The sequence below is a fragment of the Ceratotherium simum genome, chromosome 15, assembly GCF_057802395.1.
Source record: "Ceratotherium simum simum isolate JZ-2026a chromosome 15, ASM5780239v1, whole genome shotgun sequence".
In the NCBI taxonomy this organism is placed as follows: Eukaryota; Metazoa; Chordata; class Mammalia; order Perissodactyla; family Rhinocerotidae; genus Ceratotherium; species Ceratotherium simum.
Window position 1 is genome coordinate 14024004 of NC_141914.1, and position 20233 is coordinate 14044236.

At 38.2% G+C, this 20233-nt stretch overlaps 1 protein-coding gene across 1 annotated transcript in view; it reads left to right on the top strand.

The window, feature by feature from the left end:
* Positions 1–20233, top strand: part of NECTIN3 (nectin cell adhesion molecule 3) — a 147661-nt gene that overhangs the window by 118263 nt on the left and 9165 nt on the right. The window contains exon 8 of the mRNA XM_087439575.1: positions 19857–19919. Coding sequence (XP_087295701.1) covers positions 19857–19919 — 63 coding nt within the window. The remainder of the gene's footprint in view (positions 1–19856; positions 19920–20233) is intronic.

The following is a 20233-nucleotide window of genomic DNA, read 5'->3' on the forward strand; positions in this document are numbered from 1 at the left end:
GTGATAGATTTTTACAGCTTTTGAAGCCACTTGCATTGAGTATGTTCATTCCCTCCTCTCCTCCAAGAAACTTACATAAATGCAATATTTTTTTAAAAACCAGGCTACGATCAAAAGCAAACTTTATGCCTTTTCCTTTAATACACACATGGTGCTCACTCTCTTTGATGTGTTACCCATTCGGGGTCTCTTAGGAAAACATGACTCCTCTTCCAAGTGCATGCCACTCTTCTTTAATGCAACATGCTTCATCGCTGTGAACAAGGAAGGGCTATTTCTGAACCTGCAGCTGCTCCTCATCTTCACATGAGCAGCAGTGTTTTCCTCCGTGTGATAACATTTAACCCCTCCTGTTGGGTTGCCTCTTGTCATTTTCTGCCTTGAGCAGCTTTCACCTCTTCTGTGTCTTTCACCTGTAGTCATGCATGATCCTTTCAATCAGGAGTCCTTGATTCAACTTTGATTTGCCTTTATCTTTTATTGGGGCCCATAAGGTCTTACCCATCTTCTTGGTGCACAGCAGCCTTATTCCTTCTCCTCCTCCTCCCCAATCTCACAGTTAGTTCAATGTCTGTAACATGAGCTGCTCACTCACCACCTGGGGATTTTACAGTCTTTGTCTTCTCTTCAAGAACAATCATTTTCCCCCTTCGCCAGCCCCTATAATATACTCCCTCCTACATTTGAGCCTGTATTCCTTTCTCCTTTTGGTGTGCTTTTGAAAAATCTGTGTCCTTTTATCCTGAACGGAGTGTGTTCGTTCTCACGATTCGACTCAGTCTATAGTAATAGTCTCTGCTGTTATCCACACTGCTATGCTTTTCACAGAAAAATGTATCTTCTGTCCCATAAACCTCTAATGAAGTATATGGCCTACGTTTATTCTTTTTTCCTCTTATTCTCTCTTTTTGTACATGCTTGCATCTGCAGACTTGACTTAGGTCTATGGGTCTGTTGGTGTTTTCTGTCTTCTCTCATTTCCCCTTCTCTGCTCCCTACTATTGAAGGTCAAATCCTGGATTCTCCTGTGCTCTGACAGCCTAGCCACCCTCACCATCACCATCATCATCATCATCCTCATCGATCAGATTAATATTTCTCAGGCCTTGCTTTCACCATGTTGCTCCCATAACCGAGGATTTGGATGGCTCTGAAGGCTTGGCACTCTCAGTCTGGCACTCCGTGATTGGACCCCACCACACCTAGCCCAGTACCTCAGTGTGCTCTCGTGAGTCCTCCCATCCCACAAATAAGGTCTGGGTCCTCACTAACACTGTTTAACCTCCACCTCTTCATAGCTTATCTTGATTGCTCTAGCCTCTGGACTCCTGTCATTCCTGTGATGTGTATTATAGGTCCTCAATCTGTTATCTACATTTCTAAAAATCTCTAAAAACCTGAAGTTTTCCCTAACTCATTTTGCACCAAAATCTGACCTAAACTGCTGACTCTCATGAGGTTATATATAGTCATTACTTTCTTTCTTTAATGTGAATATTCATTTTCCACTGCAGAAATATTTATATGCTTGATTATCAAGTTCTATACCAGAGCCTGCTGGAGATGTTTTATAAATATATGAAATATGTACCTATCACATTTCTACAAATCTGAAAAATTCTGAACTCTAAAATATGTCTGTTCCTAAAAGTTTTAGATAAGAAATTGTGGACCTGTAGTGATTTGGGCATATAATCAGATCAGATCAACAGGTGGTTATATGCACTCAGTGTGCTGGATACTATGATAGAAAAGAAAAAGTAAAAGTGGAAGATAGGCTTCCCACTTTGAAGGAACTTACATTCAAACTGCCTTGCTTTGTTGTTTAACTGTTTGGAAGACAAGCCACATGAAACAATGTTGTAAATCCTGGAGAGCAGGGGCCCATAAGTTCTTTTGCATCCCCATTAGTAGAGTATTGCTAATGATGAGGTTATTTCACAGGACAGACTATTAATTTCTGGTCTATTTAGAGAAGACTTAAGTTCACCTCTGTAGAGCTCAGTTCTCATAGAAAGCAGAACAAAAAAAATCCCATCAGATCTCAAGCCAGATATCCCAAACATGATGGCACTTCTCAGAAACACTGTCTGAGCTGGCTAACTGCATGGGACTGAGGAAAGGGCTGCTATGGCTACAGCAGCACTTTTTTTTTTTTTTGTGAGGAGATCAGCCGTGTGCTAACATCTTCCAATCCTCCTCTGTCTTTGCTGAGGAAGACTGGCCCTGGGCTAACATTCGTGCCCATCTTCCTCCACTTTATATGGGACACCGCCACAGCATGGCTTGCCAAGCAGTGAATCGGTGCGTGCCCGGGATCCGAACCGGTGAACCCCAGGCCGCCACAGCGATTCAGCAGCACTTCTGATGGCTCCCAAGGAAGCCTCTCTAGGTGTGATCAATTCCAGCCAGGGTTGTCCTCAGCCTAGGACCATTCCGGCAGGGGCAGGGAGTAGATAACTTGTGTCACCTTAAATACTGTTAGTATTTAATTAATGTAAATACTTTTGAGTTGATATTTTTTAAATTTTATTTACTCTCTCTACTGTTGCCCCCAAAGTCTGCATTTAGTTCTTTGTTTTATGTAATGGAAATGCTGGTGTCATAGCAGAGTGACTGACTCCTGTCACCATCAAGTAAAGGAATGTCATCTTGCAGTGGCATTTATGAATCCCAGACTAAGTAGATGACCTGTTGTTATTTATAGTTGTTAGCCGGTTCTAGTGGCTAATAGAAAATACCCAAGCTCTGTTTGGCCATTTAAATTATGTGTGCATAAAGCTAAAATGCTATTTGAACTGTTGTTTAGTTTTAGTAACCAGTGTTTCTTGCCTCATAGAAAAGTAGCATCTAATAAGAGCATATCACTATGTAAACTTTCAATACTGACACTGTAGGGTAAATTGAAGATATAAAAAAGATCTTTGACTCATTTTATTAGCTAAGCAACGTATCTCCCCTGGAGGGATTCTCCTCCTTTTGTGTCATCTGCTTCACTTTCCTCCTCAAACCGCTGATGCTCTGAACCTTCATTCCGATCACTAATGCGTTGTGGTTGTGCTTGACTCATGAGCTCGATTCCAGCCCGAGGTGCCTTCATGCAGGTCGCTTAAGACTTTAGTTGCTGGATGCAAGGAAATGCCAAACGGGTTCCACTTATGTCTCTAATTCAAACAAAACTGCCTACTTTGGGGTTTATATTTACAAAATTGGTGTCTCTGAAGGTTAATATTAGCTTTCCAGAGCAGGTGATTTCTCTTTCTGTCTCACCTACTTTACCCTTATTAGGTTATCTTCCTTCAGAAGGAGAAATACTATACGTCATCTATATTTTCTTTTTTCCCTTCAGGAAAATGGTGAAAAAGACCATTCAATTAAATTTAAGACCCCAAAGAAAAGTACATGTAATTATTAACTAAATATGTTCAAGGAATTCCTTAGGTGGTTTATGGGATAGTAACCATTAAGTAAATGGATAAAGACCTTTCCATATTCATTTTCTACCTTTTAGTTACATCCTCAATAGAAAAAGTAGATTGTTGGTATTATCTCACCTTTCAATAGGAAAGAACATAAGGATAGTGGTGTTCTACATTTAGTATATTGCCTTTTGTTTCACCATCTGAAATAAGTTTAGTGTTAAAGATTTTAGGAGGCATTTTTTAGGTTTTTTTTTTTTATCTTTTTCTTTAAGAATAATGTAAATTATTAACCACATAGAAGTTCTTACCGGAATATCTTTTTCCAGTGTTGTGAGTTAAGGAACTTAGATGCTGGGTTAAATATGAGATTTGGGAAGGTCCATATTAATAATTTCTAGAGAGGAATTAGAGTTTGGTTCTTGTTTTAGCATGTAGAATTTTGACCATTACAACAACTAAGCCAGAAATGGGATGATTTTTGTCATATTTTCTCCAAGAACACATCTTTTCACAAGGTCATATATGGTAGTATGTTGAATAATATTTTTGCACATAGTGGCTTGGGGTACAGTGCTGTGCCTGATACAGAAGAGGCAGTTAATATTTTTTTTGAGGGTGTTTGGGTGTGTGGATCAAATTACATTAACAGCTCTGCATTGAAGATTTACCTTCTGGTCAGTTTTGGAGATGAAGTGGACTGAGTGGGTAATCTGGTACAGCATTAGGACAAGGGGTTGAAGAGCAAAGATGCCCACTGTGACAAGGACAGCACAACATTCTGGTGTTAAAATGTGCAGGTATTTGTTAGTTATGGAAAATAGCGCATATGAATGCATAATCGTTTCATTTGTGCCCTGGAAATGGGTAGGATTTATGTTTGGGGACATCTTAGTATTGTATATGGGTATCTAGTTTGCCTGCAAATAATTTTCTATCACCTTTATCCTCTGTCTGCTTTAATTAGGTACTTTTCTTTGCATACATATTACAATTTAGGTGAGGTATCCCCTTCTTGTGTTATTTTAATGTAAGGATTAAGTGATACCGAAACCAAGACAAGAAATTTCATTAAAATGTGTCATATCCAATTTCACTTTGAAAAATTAAAATCTAGAATGTATACTCAGTAGAAGTAATAAATTTCGTTTACCAGTGACAGGAAGGAGCACTGTCCCCCTTGGGGTAAGACAACATTTTCAGCAACAACTAGGCTATTGTAATTCTGTGGTGACTTGAGAAAAATCCAATGTTACCTCGTGGGATAAAATATCTAACATTCTTCTGTCTTATAAATAAACCGTGATTTAAGCCTACATTTGAAAAGTTTGCATTGAGGACATTCTGTAGTCATTTCTGCTTGTAACTGCCTCATTGCAATCTTTAATATTACAAATTAGGAGACTGGGCATTGCATTTTAAGGTACTAACTATATCACTGCTGGGTGTAAACAAACAATAAAACAGGAGGGAAAAATACCCTTTAAATTGATTTTTTTTAAGTATTATCCAACAGCAAATGACCATTATGTGTTCAGCCCTGGGCTGGGTCAGAGAAAAACACTGAGGCTCAACTTGCTCAAGAAAAGCCTTGCCTTGAATCTATAGATTGCTTTAAGAAGTATAGGCATCTTAACTACGTTAATTCTTCCAATCCAAGAGCGCGGAATATCTTTCCATTTCTTTGGGTCTTCTTCAGTTGCTTTCAATAATGTTTTATAGTTTTCAGTGTACAGATCTTTTACCTCTTTGGTTAAGTTTATTCCTAGGTATTTTATTCTTTTTGTTGCAATTGTAGATGGGATTGTATTCTTAATTTCTCTTTCTGCTGCTTCGTTTTTGTTAGTGTATAGAAACGCAACTGATTTTTGTTTGTTGGTTTTGTATCCTGCAACTTTGTTATATTCGTTTATCATTTCTAGAAGTTTTTTGGTGGATTCTTTAGGGTTTTCTATATATAAAATCATGTCATCTGTAAATAGTGACAGTTTTGCTTCTTTCTTTCCAATCTGGATCCCTTTTATTTCTTTTACTTGCCTGATTGCTCTGGCTAGGAATTCCAATACTGTGTTAAATACGAATGGTGAGAGTGGGAATCCTTGTCTGGTCCCTGTTCTTAGAGGGATAGCTTTCAAATTTTCACCATTGAGAATGATAGTAGCTGGGGGTTTGTCATATATGGTCTTTATTATGTTGAGGTGCTTTCCTTCTAGACCCATTTTATTCAGAGTTTTTATCACAAATCGATGCTGTATCTTGTCTAATGCTTTCTCTGCATCTACTGAGATGATCATGTGATTTTTATTCTTCATTTTATTAATGTGGTGTATCATGTTGATTGATTTGTGGATGTTGAACCATCCCTACATCCCTGGAATAAATACCACTTGATCATGGTGTATGGCGTTTTTAATGTATTGTAGTATTCGATTTGCTAGTATTTTGTTGAGGATTTTTGCATCAACGTTCGTCAGTGATATTGGCCTATAATTTTATTTTTTTGTGTTGTCCTTGTCTGGTTTTGGTGTCAGGGTAATGTTGGCTCCGTAGAATGAGTTAGGAAGCTTCCCCTCCTCTTCAATTTTTTGGAAGAGTGTGAAAAGGATAGGTATTAAGTCTTCTTTGAATGTTTGGTAGAATTCACCAGGGAAGCTGTCTGGTCCTGAACTTTTATATTTTGGGAGGTTTTTTATTACTGTTTCGATCTCCTTACTGGTGATTGGTCTATTCAAATTCTCTGTTTCTTCTTGATTCAGTTTTGGAAGGTTGTATGAGTCTAAGAATTTATCCATTTCTTCTAGGTTATCCAATTTGTTGGCATATAGCTTTCTGTAGTATTCTCTTATATTTGTATTTCTGAAGTGTCCATTGTAATTTCTCCTCTTTCATTTCTGATTTTATTTATTTGAGTTTTCTCTCTTTATTTCTTGGTGAGTCTAGCTAAAGGTTTATCAATTTTGTTTATCGTTTCAAAGAACCAGCTCTTGGTTTCATTGATTTTTTTTTCTATCGTTTTTTTAGTCTCTATTTCATTTATTTCTGCTCTGATTTTTATTATTTCCGTACTTCTACTGATTTGGGGCTTTGTTTTTTCTTCTTTTTCCAATTCCTTTAGGTGCACTGTTAGATTGTTTATTTGAGATTTTTCTTGTTTGTTGAGATAGGCCTGTATTGCTATAAACTTCCCTCTTAGAACCACTTTTGCTGTATCCCATAAATTCTGGCATGTCGTATTTTCATTTTCATTTGTCTCCAGGTATTTTTTGATTTCTTCTTTCATTTCTTCATTTACCCAATGCAATCCCCATCAAAGTCCCACCAACATTTTTCACAGAAATAGAACAAAGAATCCTAAAATTTATATGGAACAACAAAAGACCCAGAATAGCCAAAGGAATCCTGAGAAAAAAGAACAAAGCTGGAGGAATCACACTCCCCGATTTCAACATATACTACAAAGCTATAGTAACCAAAACAGCATGGTACTGGCACAAAAACAGACACACAGATCAATAGAACAGAATCGAGAGCCCAGAAATAAACCCACTGCTAATTTTCGACAAGAGAGCCAAGAACATACAATGGAAAATGAAAGTCTCTTCAATAAATCGTGTTGGGAAAACTGGACAGCCATATGCAAAAGAATGAAAGTAGGCCATTGTCTTACACCATACACAAAAATTAACTCAAAATGGATTAAAAACTTGAATGTAAGACCTGAAACCATGGAACTTCTAGAAGAAAACATAGGCAGTACACTCTTCATCATCCGTCTAAGCAACATATTTTCAAGTACTATGTCTGACCAGGCAAGGGAAACAATAGAAAAAATAAACGAATGAGACTTCATCAAGCTAAAATCTTCTGCACAGCAAAGGAAACAATCAACAAAACGAAAAGACAACTTAACAACAACTGGGAGAAGATATTTGCAAACCATATATCTGATAAGGGGTTAATATCCAAAACATATAAAGAACTCATATATTTCAACAACAAAAAAACTAACAACTCAGTTAAAAAATGGGCAAAAGATCTGAACAGACATTTCTCCAAAGAAGATATACAGATGACCAACAGGCACATGAAAAGATGTTCAATATCATTAACTATTGGGGAAATGCAAATCAAAACTACAATGAGATATCACCTCACTCTTGTCAGAATGGCTGTAATTAAGACAGGAAACAACAAGTGTTGGAGAGGATGTGGAGAGAAGGGAACTCTCATACTCTGCTGGTGGGAGTACAAACTGGTGCAGCCACTATGGCAAGCAGTATGGAGATACCTCAAAAAATAAAGAATAGAACTACCATATGATCCAGCTATTCTACTGCTGGGTATTTATCCAAAGAACATGAAAACACAAATGTGTAAAGATACGTGCACCCCTATGTTCATTGCAGCATTATTCACAATAGCCAAGAATTGGAAGCAACCTAGGTGCCCCTCAAGGGACAAATGATAAGAAGATTTGGTATATATACGCAGTGGAATACTACTCAGCCATAAGAAACGATGAAATCCAGCCATTTGTGACAACATGGATGTACCTTGGGGGTATTATGCTAAGTGAAACAAGTCAGAGGGAGAAAGTCAAATACCATACAATCTCACTCATAAGTAGAAGATAAAAACACACAAACAAGGGCTGGCCTGGCGGTGTAGTGGTTAGGTTCGTGCACTCCGCTTCAGTAGCCTGGGGTTCGCAGGTTTGGATAAGCACCCCTTATTGAGCCTTGCTGTGGCAGGCGTCTCACATGTCAAGTAGAAGAAGATGGGCATGGATATTAGCCCAGGGCCAATCTCCCTCAGCAAAAATGAGGAGGATTGGCAACAGATGTTAGCTCAGGGCTAATCTTGCTCACCAAAACAACAACAGCAGCAACAACAAACAATCACTTAGAGACAGAGATTGGATTGGTGGTTACCAGAGGGGAAGGAGGAACGGAGGAGGGCGAAAGGGATGATGAAGCACATGTATGTGGTGATGGATTGTAATTAGTCTTTGGGTGGTGAAGTTGATGTAATCTATACAGAAATCAAAATATGATGTACACCTGAAATTTATATAATGCTATAAACCAATGTTACTGCAGTAAAAAAAAAAGAAAACAAAATAGAAAAGCCTTGCCTTGGGCCGGCCCCGTGGCTCAGTGGTTAAGTGCGCACGCTCCGCTGCTGGCGGCCCGGGTTCGGATCCCAGGCGCGCACCGACGTGCCGCTTCTCCAGCCATGCTGAGGCCACGTCCCACATACAGCAACTAGAAGGCTGTGCAGCTATGACATACAACTATCTACTGGGGCTTTGGGGGAAAAAAATAAATAAATAAAAATTAAAAAAAAAAAAAAAAAGAAAAGCCTTGCCTTTGTTTTCCTTTAGTCGAGGCTGGAGCCCAATCAGGAGGTGAAGTAACTTAAGGCATAGCTGCTCTTTGGCCAGTTCAGATGAAGATATCTCAGAGTAGGTGGCAAAGCTGGCAAGTACTGAGTGTCACCAGTCTTTCCCCTCAGATTTATGCCCTCTCCCCTCTCGGATGCTCATTTCTCCCTGCTTTTCAATCCCCTTGTGCAGTTAAATTAAGAAAAGACTGGATATACTCAAGATAGGCAGTCCTGTGTGATGGTTTAAGACACAGACTTTAGAATTACATAAACATGAGTTTGAATCTTAGCTCTATGAACTTGGGAACATTGCATTATCCCTCTAAGCGTCAGCTTCGTTGTCTTTATTATGAGAACAAAGGTAACGTTACCTCAAGCAGGTAGTATAAGGATATGAGCACATCTAAAGCATCTTGTACAACACCTACCTTAAGAGGCAGGGAGTAGGAGAAGAGTCTGTCAGTCCTTACAAGCTGCAGTTGTTCTTTTGCCTAAGGGGAGCCTCATGATGTCTGTTTTACCCCTGTGGGCATTATTGAGCCAACTTCTGTGCCCTGTCTTGCCTCCTTTAACCTAGACCCTCTCCTCCAGTCTTTACAAGATTCCTGAGTAGCAAGGATCTAGAACCTATTTTCATGGTGTTCACTCCCTTCTCATGAACCAATTCAGATCTAACTCTGCCTGTTCCTTACAGTTAGGAATTCAGACACCAAGGTTTCTAGTCCAAGTGTCACAGGTTTCCCAACATACTCCAGCTCCCAAGGCCTCGGTGGGGATCCCTGACTAAGAGTGGGAGTCAGAACAGATCCTGTGCACGGATACTATGTCAGCAAGTGTTCACTGAGCATCTGCTCCGTGATGCACCAGGTGAGGCTTGGGGGAAACCTCTTTGTCAGCCGCTTAGGGATTAACAGAAAAGGATTTCTAGGATAGGATGCATGGACAGAACACAGAAGTGAACCTCACTTCTCAGACACTGGGAAAGAGGAGTTGTAAGCAAATAAATCTCAAGTCTTGGGGAATAAGAGCCAGACAGACTTTATATATTCCACCAGTCTAATGTGTAGTGGCAATCTGCATTCGTCATGACTGATTGTAGATACCAGAGAACTAAGGATTAACTAAAAAATAATAAGGAAACATTTCTAAATTTAAAAGAAAAAGGTTGATTAATAATATAGTCCCTCCCTTGACATTCATAGAGGATACTTCACAGGCTTTTGAGAAACTGTACATTCCTAAATACCCCTATCTTTTATAAAACTCATATATAAGAGTTGAGAATAACAGAAACACATTGAAAGATGGATATTGAGTGGTTGCTAAGCTCATTAACTAGCTAAATGATTAACCTGTCACAAAAACCTCCTAGGTCTTGATTCAAAGTTGTGTGTCAATAAAATTACAAATTACAACCTGTCATAACCTTTTTAAACTCACTTATAAATGGTTAAAACCAGCAATGTTAAATCTGTGAATGCCAAGGGTCTGCTAGAATAATAAGAGACATTCATGTGAATAGCTTACCCTTATGGGTAATTAACTTGGAGAACAGTAACAATTATGTATCTCATTAAGCAAGTGCCTAATTAATATTGTAAATTTTACTTGATTAGAACACCATCTTTATAGTTGTTACTCATGCGACACGGCCAGCTACTCTCACAACTATTAAAAAAGTGGAAGGGAAAATTGACCTTTGGTTCACAGTTTTAGTAATGTTTTATAACTTCTTTCAGAGAGGTACTTACTAGATAGGAATGTAATATCCCTATGCCTGGAGGAGTCCATACTTGGTGAATTATGTAAGGTAGGCATTTCTTTATGTGTTACTCCTTTAGTGTGGTAAAGTCATCTCTATAGATTAGGAACTCAGTCACTAGAACACAGACAGTTGGATTCTATAGCCAAGAAACTGCATCAAGGACAATCTGCTATAAAGCATTTATTGAGGGTTTATTATGTACGTGTATCGTGCCGGGTTCCAGATGGTCATTGACTTCGCATCCTACTTCACCTCCCCATGCGTGCTTCTCCAAATGATGAAATGGAAAGGTATAGTTTTGTTAAAACTCAACTTAATTGTGGTATAATTTACATAGTACTTTGCACCATTTTAAGTTTGCAATTTGATAAGCTTTGCCAAACGTGTACATTGATGTAACCGCTACCCCAATCAAGAACATTTCTGTTGTCTGAAAAATTTCGTACAGGTCCTCTGCCACCACCACTCCTCTCCTGCCCCCACCCCGAAGCTCCTGCCTCAGGCAACTACTAAGGTGATTCTATCACAATATATTAGTTAGGCCTTTTTAAAAGAACTTCACCTAAAGGGAATCACAGTGTACTCTTTTGTCTCCAGTTCCTTTTGCTTAGCATAATGCTTTTGAGATCCATATTGTTGCATGAATAACTGTGTAGCATCCCATTTTATGAAGATACCATAATTTGTTTATTCATTCAACTGTTGAGGACTGTTTTGGTTTAAGGTTTTGGGATATTATGAGTAAAAATCTTTAATTTTCCGTTTTTGTAATATCCTTGTCTGGTTTTGATATCAGAGTGATGCTAATCTCATAAAAGGAGTTATAAAGTGTTCTCTTTTCTCTCATTTGCGGAAAGAATTTAAGAGTATTAGTCCTTTCAATGTTTGATAGAATTTACTAGTGATTCCATCTGGGCCTGGAGTTTCTCTGTGGAAAGGATTTTCATCGTGTCTTTCAAGACATCTGTCCATTTCATCTCGGTTGTCAAAATTAACTGGCACCAAACTGTTCATAACATCTTTTTTATGCTTCCAACTTTTCTGGGATCAGTCGTAATGTCACCTTTTTTTTTTTGATATTGGTGTGTGTTTCTCTTTTTTTCTTACTGGGGTTTTCCAATTGTATTAATCTTTTCAAAGAACCAGCTTTTGATTTCATTAATTTTGTTCAATGTTTGTCCATTATTTATTGACTGATTTTTTCACTCTTTATTATGTCTTTCTTTCTACTTCCTTTGGATTTAATTTGCTTTTCTTTTTTCAGCTTCCTAAAGAAGAATCTTAGATCATTAATTTGAGACCTTTCTTCTTTTCTAATACAAGAATTTATAGCTATAAATTTTTCTTTAAGCACTTCTTTGAAATCCTGCAAAGTTTGATATGTTATGACTTCATTATCATTCAATTCAAAATATTTTCTAGCTTCCCTTATTATTTCTTCTTTGGCCATTGAGTTATTTAGAAGTATGTTGTTTAATTTCCAAATGTTTTGCAGTTTTTCAAATATGTTTTTGTTATCACTTTCTCACTAATTCTGTTATGATTAGAAAATATATCTGTGAGATTTCAATCCTTTTAAATGTATTGAGATTTCTGTTATTGCCTGGCATATAGTCTGTCTTACTGAATGTTCCATGTGCACTGAAACAAATAGGCGTTTTGCTGTTGCTGGGTGTAGTGTTCTATAAGTGTCAATTAGGTCATGTTGATTGATAGTATTAAGTCTTTATACATAATGATTTTCAGTTTACATATCTATCAGTTACTGAGACAGGAGTGTTATTTCCAACTATAATTGTGAGTGTGTCTATTTCTCCTTTCAGTTTTGTCAGTTATTCATGTGTTTTTGTAGCTCTCTTATTGGGTACATACGCATTTAGAATTGTTACGTCATGTCATCTTGATAAGTTGATCCTTTTATCATTATGAACAGTTCTTCATCTCTGGTAATTTTGCTTGTCATGAACTCATTTTGTCTGATATTAATATAGCTGCTCCAGTTTTTAACCATTTTTTTATGATTCATGTTTTCAGGGTACATGTATTCCATCCTCTGACTTTTAACCCAACTATATCTTTATATTTAAAATGGATTTCACATAGATAACATCTAGTTGAGTATTGCTTTTCAAAAAGACTGAGTAAACCCAGTCTGAAAATCCCTGACTTTAATTGCTATGTTTAGTCTGTTCTTATTAATATATTTATTGCTATATTTGGGGTTAAGTTCACCATCTTGTATTTTGTTTTCTATTGCCCCCTCAGTTCTGTGTTCCTTTCCTCCTCTTTTCTTGCCTTCCTTTACATTAACTGAGTATTTTTAGTATTTTTTATCTCCTCTATTGAATTATTAACTATGCCTCTTTGTTCTCCCTTTTTAGTGATCTCTCTGGGGTTTAGTATGTGCATTTTTAACTTAGCCCTATCTGCCTTAATATAACATTATACTACCTCATGTATCATGTAAGAACTTCAATATATACTTCAATTTCCTCCCTGCCTTCCTTAGTATTCTTATACATTTTATTTATGTTTTAGACTGTAATGTATCTTTGTTAAAAATTTAAAAAGTTGATGAGGTTTTCTTTGGAATAAGTTTTCCTCAACCTGAAGAACTTTCCCACAACATTATTTATGGTATCGGTCTGCTGACAACAACTTCTCTGAGCTTTCGTTTGTCTGAAAATTTCCTTATTTCACCTTCATTTTTGAATATTTTTGTGGGATATAGAATTCTAGTTTGACTTTGTTTTTTCATTCAGTGCTTTAAAGCTGTAGCTTCATTATTTCCTGGCCTTCATTTTTTTCTGATGAGGAGCCGGTGATAATTCTTATTTTTATTTCCCAACATGTGCTGTATCTTATTTTTATTTCCCTATATGTACTGTATCTTATTTTTATTTCCCTACATGTGCTGTATCTTATTTTTTCCTCTGGCTACATCTTGGATTTTCTTTATTATTGCTTTTCAGCAATTGGATTTTGAAATGTGTTGGAGTAGTTTTCTTATGTTTTCCCTTCTTGGGGTTCATTGAGCTTAGAATTCTAGATTTATATTTTTCATCGAATTTGGAAAATTTTAACAATTCTTCAAATATTTTTTCCTGTCTTTTCTTCCCTTTGTGATTCCAATTACACAAATGGTAGATGTCTTGATAATATTCCACAGATCACTAAGGCTATCTTCAATTTATTTTCAGCCTTTTCCCTTCTGCTCTTTGTATGGATAGTTTCTGTCTTCAAGTGCACTGATCTCTTCTTTTGCAGTGTCTATTAAGGCCATGCGGTGACTTTTTTATTTCACATATTATATTTTTTCATTTCTAGAAGTTCTCTTTGGTTCTTTTTCACAGTTTTCAATTTGCATATTATGTTCATATTTTCCTTTATATCCTTAGACATATTTATAATAGCTGTTTTAAAATTCTTGTCTACTAATTCCATCATATTTGTCATTTCAAGGTTTGTTTCTATTGACTTATTTTTTTCCTGCCTTTTTTTTTTTCTTGTTCAGTACATTTTAATTGGGTGCTGGACATTATGAATGTTATATTGTCAATTATTAGAATTTTTCTATCATTCCTTGATAAGAATTGGTTTATTTTTCTGGCAGTCAGTTAATTTACTTTAAGGTCAACTTGATATCTGGAAGTTTCTTTTTAAGCTTTGTTAGGCTAGTTCTGGAATAGTCTATCCTCTAGAGCTAATTTAACCTTACTTCTAACGCATGACCCTGGGCACTACTGAGTGTCTCACCTGTTCAGTGAGAATTGTCCTTCTCTTTAATACCCTGTCCTACAGATTACAGCCACCTCAGCTTGCTGGGATCCTGAACTCTGTTTCCTCAGCTCAGTAAGACCCTGTGCTCTTCTTGGGTTTTCCTCTTTCTGAATCAGCAGAAAAATCAGGGCCATCAGAGGATCACTGTGTGTATGTGGTGTATGTGTGCGTGTGTGTGTGTTCCCATTCTCTGAGATCCCAGTCCTTTGCAGCACAGTTGTCCAGTGTCTGAAAACTGTTGTTTCATATATTTTGTGTAGATTTCTAGTAATTTATGGCAGGACGACAAGTCTGGTATAGGTTCCCCATCATGACTGGAAGCAGAAGTAAAAATGTATCACTTGTCAGTATAAGGAAGCAGCATTGGAGCAAGATATGTCAATGGGATGATACCCTTTAAAATGCCTTGTGGGGGCATAATGGGAAGAAAGAGAAAATGCTGACAGATGTGAATATTGTATAAAATAGACCAGAAGAATACTGAAGGTCGTGGGGCAAGAACTCAGCTCAGAGAAAATGACTGGGTGTCTTGTGACCCAGCAATTCCAGAAACTTCTCTATTTAGAGTCCAGTGGAAAGTAATTTCAACATGATTCCTAGGTATTAACCTGAAATTCTGATGCAGGGGGAGAAAAACGGACATGATTCCCATTGTCACCAGTGGAATTGAGAGAATAACAAAAGCACAAAAAGAAGCAAACTAAAAAGCAAAGAATCAGGGGCCAGCCCGGTGGTGCAGTGGTTAAGTGCACGTACTCCACCTTGGCGGCCCGGGGTTCACAGGTTCAGATCCCAGGCGCGCACCGAGGCACCGCTTGTCAAACCGTGCTGTGGCGGCATCCCATATAAAGTAGAGGAAGATGGGCACGGATGTTAGCCCAGGGCCAATGTTCCTCAGCAAAAAGAAGAGGACGATTGGCATTGGATGTTAGCTCAGGGCTGATCTTCCTCACCAAAAAAAAAAAAAAAAAAAAGGAAAGAGTCATACAAAATATTGTATTATCAAAGATTCAGAGTTTCTTCACAAGCATAAGAGGGCAATGTGTAGTAATTTGCTCCATTTCTAAGAGACTGGCCAATGTTTTAGGTAGAATCAAAGTAATTAAGTAATTTAGTCATTATTCATGCATTCTTCATATAATTTATACTCTAAGGTTCTCTGGTTCCATAAAAAATAGTGAGTGCACATTAAAATATTTGGTTATGTCTGGTGTGCTATAAGTGGCAATGAAAAATTACCCAAGCATGTGACAGGGAAGCTTAGCAAATGCTTGAATTGGGAAGGCAGCAGTGGAGGAGAGATCAATTACATGCTAGGTGTGAGGGTATAGGGTGTTTAGTATGTCTTCACTTACAACCTTAGAAACTGAGGGAAGATGGATGGTCCTTCAGCAGGTAATGAGATATAAGTATCTTGTTAAGCTGAGGTTTTAAGAGGTAAGTTAAGGACCTTTTAGAATTTAAGAAATTGAGGTTTTAATAAATATTATCTTTTCATTTCCCTCTTAAGATGGCAGATGCTTTAACATGTTTATATGCCAGGAGGAAGGAATTCATGGCAAAATAAAGTAAGAGAGCAAGAGAGTTGAAAGATAAGAGAATGACGTGGAAGTTCTTGTAGATGTGGGAGCGATTTGCAGTAGTTAAAAGGCATCTTGCTTTCTCAAGGCTTAAGAAAATTCTGGAAGAGACAGATGCCATTTGGTCTTGGAATTAGAGGGAACATGTTAGGGAAAAGTTTGGGAAGGTAGGAGAATGTGTTTAAAAAGAACAATGTTTAAGGTTTATAAATCACAATGAAAGAGTTGGGGCATAAGGGAGACTTGGTTCCAAGGAAGGAAGTACAGAACATTTTGAGGATGAAATTATGAAGCAAAATAGAAGACCAAAAGGACTCAAATTTGGTAGTGGGGATAATGGATCCAAATGGAACTCTCATTTGAAGTTTTTCCATTGCCAGAGCAAGCAGAGTATCCAGAGTTACTGTAGACCTCATGACAATAGCAACTTCAAATCTTGGTTCTGTCATCACTGAAAATAAACCTTAACAACTCCAAAAACTCTGTTTATGGGATTTTAAAATATTATCTAAATGGAAACAGGTTAAGATATAATACATAGTAAAGAATAAAGGTTTTGGTTTATTTATATGAGTCAGAGAAGGTAAAATATTTGTTAAGATAACATATAATAAAACTTGAAAAGCTAGTGTTGTTAGCACCTTGGAAGCCAGGAATGAAAGTCTACGTGACTTTGGTAAGTCAGGTAAGTGAATATGAGTTGTAGCTCAATAGAAATTGCTGCAAGATCGTCCCCATAAGTAGGGAAATTGAAATATGTATTAGAGATTCAGAGCAGCCCAAAACTTTCTAGGAAAAAAAATGCAAAGATAGTAGAATAATATACGCTGTGTATGCGTCGAAGTATTATATATTAATTCAGCACCTATATATTAGGCACCAAACAAGTGAGGTATTATGCAAGACACTTTTCTACATACTGTGGTCATTAAGTTTTTTTAAAAATCAGAATATGCAACACTTCAGGTAGTTTATGGACTAGCAGAAAGAGAGCACATGTACCCACCCACTGTTAGATGAAATTAAGTTCCTTGTGTATCTTGTGGCCACACAGTACAGATGGCCACACAGTGCAAAGGCAAGCACAGCATTCTTTTCCGTAGCCCCTAATCCCTAATGCAGGGCCATCCCTAGAGTATATGGGGCTCCTGTGTAAACCATTTGAATAAATACTGTATTACAAAATTCATGACCTCATGTGAGGTGCAGTGGTTGTAGATGAAGGTTATATATTGGATGGAGAAGAGGAACTTAGGTATTTGCTTATTGTCCAGTCAGTGCACGTGAAGATTGTTCATAGTCTCCAGGCACCACTTCTTCCAGTTCAGGTCTAGGAACTCTCTCTTCTTGTCCTTTATTGTCAAATGTACCACTTTTGGCTAATTTTATGTCTCTTAGCATTATTACTCACAAAGCCATGGCTCTTTAAAATCTCTTTGTGTTGAAATGAAATAGATTTTCCTGCCTCTATAATTCCCCAACACTATTGATTTAATACTGGTTGTGTTGTTACTTACGTTGCTGCATAATCCATTGTGTCCTCCATGAATACTGGCTTCTAAGGACTCAAAGCTTGTTACTGTGTTTCGTTGATAATGATCAAATGCAAATTTTACCTAGAGTGTTCAGGAAAGTGTGAATGAGAATTTATTTTCTGGTCATTAAATTTACCATTTGGAATTTTATAGTATAAATATAGAATAGCACATAGTCCAACCAAGTCTTCTCTTGAACTCTTGAGGTTGTAATCACCGTATTTCTCGAATGTGGTTGCTTTTAGTGTTGTCTGCACTCCTGCTTCTGCCACACTGCCACCAGTGGGGAAGAGGGCACTTGCTCTTTCTACAGAGAAGCTTCTCACTGGCCTGCCTCTTGTCAAATTAGACAGTGATGTAACATCATTCATCAGTTACCTGTATTAAGGGAAGGGGAACAGCAACAGGAATAATCTTACACAGCAAAGAAACAAAAGAAAATGCTAATTTTAATTTTAGGTATTTTTTTCTGAGTCTCTTTTCCTTGGACCAGGACCAGCTACATAATTATGAGGCTCTGTGCAAAGTGAAAATGCAGGGCCCCTTGTTTAAAAATTAAGAATATCAAGATGGCAATACTGGGTCCCTAGATCAGGGGTGAGAGGGAGGCTCACCCTCACTGAGATGTGTCCCCCAGACACCTGCCAGCTGTGCCATGATGTGCAGGGCGTGCACCCCTGACCCCAACCTCCCCTGTATCAGGTCGGGGCCCTGCCCGGGCAGAGGGCAGCTGTAGTCACTGGACGAGGGCAGGGAGGGGAAGGCCAGGGGGCCTGGGACACCAGGATGGGGGAATGGTGACCAAGAACCAAATCGAAGACAGGCAGCAGGAGGCAGGACACCCTTGAACTGAGGCTGCAAGTCCCTGAAGAATGTTCCATTGTCCCATTATACCCCTTACAAAACACAAATTCACAATAAAATTAAGAAATCTGAGATGCAACCACAGAGCATTAAACCCCAAAGTGGGACCCTTCTGAGCACCAGGTCCTGTGTCTGGTCACACGTCCATGAAGCTGGCCCTGCCTTGGACTGTACCGGTGGGTACTGTCAGTATCAAGTGGTCATGTGGAAAGCACCCTAGAATCATGCAGAATACAATAGGGGGAATGAATTTGTCACAGATAGTTTATAATTTGGATGACACTAACATGGGATATGAAAAATTGATAATTTAGATTTCAATAAATTCATTAGTTAACTACTGACTTATTACTATCGCAGAACCTCAGGCTAGGGTATGGGGATGGAGGAGGATGGCCAAGAAAGGCTCACTGTTTACTGGGCTTGAAAGATACAGACATTAGGAACTACAAAACAGATAGATCATGCTGTGGGCTATAATAGAGGCATAAACAAGAACAAGAGGAAAGCTGAGAGTAAAGAAATTCACTTTGATGGGCAATGTGGAAAGGCCTTCTGGGGAAAAGATGACTTTAGTCAGGCTGAGATGGATGGGTAGCATTTAAACTGCCAGAGACTCAGGGGCCGACCTTCCAGACCAAAAGGACACATAAGCAAAGGCAGTAAAATGGAGAGCATGTTGATAGGTGTGTCTACATGCTGAGACTCTCCGGCCTTCTTTTATTATATTTATTGAACATCTATTTTCCAGGCACTGAGCTGGAAGCAGGAGATGTAATAATACAAGATTAGGAATCAGACACAGCCCTGTTTGAACCACAAACCACCACTTCCCAGCTACGTGACTGGAGACATCTTACTTAACCACTCGGAGCCTCAGTTTTAGTCGTCTGTAAAATACAGACATCGGTTTTACAGAATTAAAAAGATTACATGAGATAATGTTTCTAAAATACTCCAACCAGCACCCTCAATCTAGTGAAGGTGACAAGCAAATAACCACACAATTGTGATATGCGTTTGTAAACTAAAGGGAAGCTGAGAAAGGTTCTTCCTCTTCGTGATCTGTGTGGGTTTGAGGGCCAGGGAGTAACAACACGAAGGGAAACGTGACCATATATACATCTATAGATAAAAATAAAAAATAACCTTTCATTTCACCCAAACCACTTTTAGCAGATTCAAAATCTCAGACTCTTCCGCTGAGAGAAGGCGAGAGACCTTCTGTGCCGAGTCCTCGCTCAAGTAAGATGTAAACAAGTTTGCATGAGAACTTCTGCAGCAGATGTTCTGTCTATTTTCTTCCTTCCAGAAGAAGCCTGGAGCCAGGAGAGAGAGAGAGAGAGACAAGCTCTCAAAAAATGAAGTTGTTCCCATCCTCATCGGGAATGTTTTGCTTAGTTGGCAGACCTTTAACAAGAGATGATCGGCTCTTTTAAACATAGGAGTCTCCGTGGTCTTCGTTGATCTGTTTTATAATGTGCTTGGTGCTTTAAAGTGCATGTCTTTTTCTGTCTTCTTCCTCCAGACTGAACACTTGCCTTTGCAGATTCAGTTCGAAGAAAGAAAGGCTGGCGGTCTCCAGCGCTCTGTAAGTAACGCGGGCCTGTTGTGGGGGTCAGCCTAGGCGTAGCTGGTGGCCACATTGCTTGTTAAAATATCATCTGATTTCCATGAAATTTCACTTTATTCATCACTCTGCTATTTGAGCATCTATAGTATGATTTTGTAAAGTCCTTGAGTTGCTTGTCCCTCTTAGAAGTAATCAAGTTTTATGAGATGAATAATCAGGCAGATGAGTCAGTATCAGAGACACCACAGAGCATCAGGGGGGTTCATTTTATAGTGTCAACTGTGACCTAAGGTCCAGCAAGGAAAAAAGATCAAGACAAGGATATTTTTGAC